General features: G+C 37.3%; 1 protein-coding gene across 4 annotated transcripts in view; it reads right to left on the reverse strand.

The window, feature by feature from the left end:
- Window positions 1-4,371, reverse strand: part of LOC101858150 — a 33,296-nt gene that overhangs the window by 5,121 nt on the left and 23,804 nt on the right. For 3 of the 4 annotated variants that reach the window (XM_005112115.3, XM_005112111.3, XM_013090230.2), the window contains exon 11: window positions 908-916. The exons of the other annotated variant lie outside the window; for it this stretch is intronic. In XM_005112115.3, coding sequence (XP_005112172.1) covers window positions 908-916 — 9 coding nt within the window. The remainder of the gene's footprint in view (window positions 1-907; window positions 917-4,371) is intronic. 4 annotated transcript variants of the gene reach the window in all.

Below are 4,371 nucleotides of genomic sequence, written 5' to 3' on the forward strand. Positions count from 1 at the left end.
TTTTTGGGGGGGGGGGGGGGGAACCTCTTTCCCAGCCCCAAGATTAACTCTTTAAGCCCTGAGTTTTTTCCAACATTTCCCGGAGTTTTTCTACAGGGGTCTAATACCTAGTGCACTATGTCTCATTATAGCCCCAAAAGCTTGACTCCAACTTCTAAATAGCAGAAACAAAGGCTTAGTCATTACTAAAAAACTTGGTTCGGGAATAGTTCCGAAAAACAAGGAAAAATTAGCACTAAATAAAACGAAACAATTGTCACTAGTACTGGTTAACACATGGTTTAAATTTGAAAAAAACAAAATGTCTAAAACAAAACGACAGGAGTTGAGTTTCAAGGTGAAGAGAAGCACATCGACACCATAAAGGCCAATTCGCAAGCTGTTGACATGTTACAGAATACACTGATATTAACTAACTGCAAGAATTCTGGGGTCAAGGGAAGATTCTTCAACGCTCAACAACAGCAATTTACCGTTGGAAAAGAGCAATATAGACAGACGAAAACAAACAGAAAAAAAGAAAACAATAGTTAGGTTTACTACAAATTTCCAGACAGCTATATCTACAAGATTTTTTTTTCAAAGTAAAAAATAAATACACAATGACATAGATCTAGTATTATTCTAATCTAAACAGTTGACAATATTCTAAAAATTATGGTAAAATGAAATACGAGTTAGCAAAATGAAACAACAACAAAATGTTTCAAAAGTAAAGGGTGAATTTGGGTCAGTCCGAAACGTTTGGATTAAAAATAGGTTGAACAAAAAAAAGGACATTATCTGAAACTTGTTTAAAAAAAGAAAAGAGAATAAAGAAAAAAAAGGAATGAGCGTATTATGTGGTGGAGCAATAAGGAGTTTAGCTGAGAAAGTAGGGAACAAGAAGATCTCTGGTCATACATACCCACAAATGCTGGAAGTGAATGGAAAAGTGGCGAGAATATTGAATATTGAGGTGCAAGGATATCTTCTTGAACTTCGGATTTTTTGGCAGTTGTCTTTGTTTTATTTTGTTTTGGGTTTTGTTGGGGGGTTTTTGTTGTTGTTTTTTTGTGGGGGGGGGGGGGGGGGGTTTTGGGGGGGGGTTTTGTGTGGAGGGGGCTGTTGGGTTTTTTAAAGGTTGAAAAAAAAAAATTTGGAGGGGGGACTGGGGTTGGGATTGGGATTGTTTTTTGTAGCATAAACACACAGGACCCCTAACCCTCCCCCTACCCCACCCCCACCCCGAAACAAGAGGAAAAAAACAACAAAAAACAAAACAAAAATCAACTATATTTCATTAAGCTGATTTAAACACTTTTCTACAAAAAATTATTTTAAAACCCCAGCCGCAATAACAACAACAAAATGCCCAACAACAATAACAACAGCAACCAAACAAACAATCAACCAAGCAGCAACAACAACAACAAAATAATTGTTTTAAAAAACCAATAAAACCTCTAAAAATAGCCACATGACAAAAGGACCAATTGACAAACACAACATTTCACAACATACCAACACAAGCCCGGTCAGCACTTACAGCAAAAGTAACAATACAACGTTATGTGGGTTACTTTTTTTTTTCTTTTTTTTTTCAGTCATAGACAAATCATGCTTTTCTTCCAGTCACAGACTAATTGCAACTTTCTTTCAATCTTAGACTGATAGAGTTGGGTTTTTTTAACCAAGGAAAAATAATGTTTTTCTTCCAGTCGAGAAATACATGCGTTTTTAATTTCTTGCAAAAAGTCCCATCTGGTCACTCGCTGTCACAATTTATTTGCCACTGATAATCTTTCCCAGCATTCTTTGATTTAAACGACACAGCAAAATATGACGCAATCGATCCACCCACCCACCCACCACAATCATAAAAGCAAGAGCTTCAATCAAAAATGCCCCTGCATTGTCGTTACAACGTCCAGTCAGTCTGGAAGTACAGTAAACTGTCTAGATAGCACCAGAAGACCTTCAACAATACCATTCGCCAAAGTCTTTATAAAAATAACTTTTACTTTCTGTCAGGAGTAACCCATCATTATCATTATTGTTTGCACTATTATCATTATTCTTATCATCTGAAGACGACAGGGGGAAAATGACGGTAATCACACTCATAGCTGTGTTTCTTTTCAACAGTTGGTTCATTATTATTGTTAGATTCCCAATTCAGCAACACCTAAATTAACAATAAACTACTAGTCAAACAAATATGAAGTTATGAGTCCACAACCTTTTAAAATTGGCACCCACACAATTTCCAGTTTGTGATTACCGTCATTTTTTTTCCTTGTGCTCTTCATCTACTTTCAACCAGTAATTTTACTTATTATGTTGGATATTCAATTCTTTTACCCAGCTCTGCAGTCTTTTTCATTTTAAGGTTTGAATGTAAGTGTTTTACACCCCCATCTGCACAATTTAGATCATTTGTGAGGCAGCGTGGTGGAATCAGGCTCTCGTCAAATTTTAGGAATGTAGAGTTATTGTTATCGTCTTAAAGCTTGTTCACTTGTCTTTATTTAGATGAAAAAAAGACATATCTATCTTAAATACAAGTCGAGATATTTGCGAAAGAAGGAGGTGGGGGTCACCTGTTTTCAAAGTAAAATTAGTGAGAAAACGGCCGCCAAAGTTAAGAGTCCGTGGCAACTGAAAATTGACATTTTTTTGTGCTTATATTCAACGTTTTTCAGAAAATCTACTCAGAAATGAGTTCTTTAAAGGGCATGGAAGGTGTTGAGCCAAAAAACAAAAATTTTATAAAAATTCACAAACCAGCGGAAAAATGCAAGTTTCTTCAATTTGATTTTTTTGACGAGAGCCTGATTCCACGGCGCCGTACCTGTCAGGGACAACCCTACCTAATAGGGATACCTCCCACCACAAAGACTGAGATAGCCGGTGCTCTGTTTTAGTTTTATTTAGAACAATACGGCACTTGCAACACAAAATAAGGTCGTATGAGTGGCGAAGAGTAGATGTGTTTCAAGAGAGTAGTAATAAACACAAAAAAAGAAGGAGGAGAGATAAGGACGATAGATGTTTGATAAGAAAGAAGGAGCAAATCACACCAGAACACCTGCCAACCATCCTTTATCACTCAATGCTCTGCAGACTGAAGACAAACATCCGGAGAGTGGACAACAAAATATGACACATCTAGTAAAAGACAACAGAGTGGGGGGTCAGGGGACAGACGGTGGAAAGGGGGGGGGGGGGCGGCAGAGGATACAGGGAAGAGGGAGAAAGAGGATGGGGGGGGGGGATATAGGAGGAAGGAGGGTGGAGGGAATCAGGTCAAGGGATTTACAGTGGAGGGTGGAGGGGATGTGAGGTTGGACGGTGGAGGGCATCAAATCTCAACTCTTTTACCTCTACAAAGCATGCCATAACACTAGCCATCCCCTCATTTGAAAGCATTTATAGGCTATTATTTTGTCAACCATTCACTGACTGTACCTTTGACATCTTTTCCCTCAATTTAAATTTCTTTTCATTGATATTCACAGATCAAAATAAGACGGAAACTGTAAACAGATCAACAACATCCTTCCCCAAAAAATCAAAGTTTTCAACAGTTTTAATGATTTGAATGTAATTTTTGCTTTCCCAGAGACAAATTCAACTCCTTCCATTAATAGAAAATAATATTTTCACACGAATCATGATAAAAAAGACAAAAAAATTTAAGTCTATAATAATTCTTGTATCAAAGGCCTAATGTAGAAACAAATCTACACTTTTATCAGAAATTGTCTGTCAAGTTGATACTAGTTGATTTACTACCTTAAACAAATGCTGTTTCAACTTGTTCTTTAACTTTTTAAAGAAAAGAGAATGAAATAATAAAAACAATTTCCAAGGAAAAAAAATTATTCTAAATAAAAAATTGCAATAGGCTCATTGACATTTTCAAACAAAATAAACAAAAAGAAAAAAAAAAAACTCCTCCTTTTCACTGTGACTGTGTAATCCAGGAATGCGAGCGGCTGACAAACTTCCCTAAAGAATCCATATATAATAAAAAAAATTGCATTAATCCTTAACCCTTTCGTCCACCCCTTTTTCCTTTTCTCTCATCCACAAGTCTTACCCCCTTCTCTCCCCCATGTCATCTGTTTACAAATCCCATCGTCCTCCATGGTGGTGATTGATGAATGGTCAAGAAATTGCGAGATAACCCGCGCGGGGTTCGGACGGACGTGTGCACACGATTTCTGGTCGTTGGTCAGTATGTGATCCGCCACAGTCAGCTGATTCGACTCCTTTTCAGAGTTCCTCGTACACCACCCTGCTAGTGATTGTGCTTAAAATGCTATAAATGCCATAACAATGAGAGCTTTTAACACACACACACACACACACACACACACACACACA

The sequence above is a fragment of the Aplysia californica genome, unplaced genomic scaffold (genome assembly GCF_000002075.1).
Source record: "Aplysia californica isolate F4 #8 unplaced genomic scaffold, AplCal3.0 scaffold01186, whole genome shotgun sequence".
NCBI lineage: Eukaryota > Metazoa > Mollusca > Gastropoda > Aplysiida > Aplysiidae > Aplysia > Aplysia californica.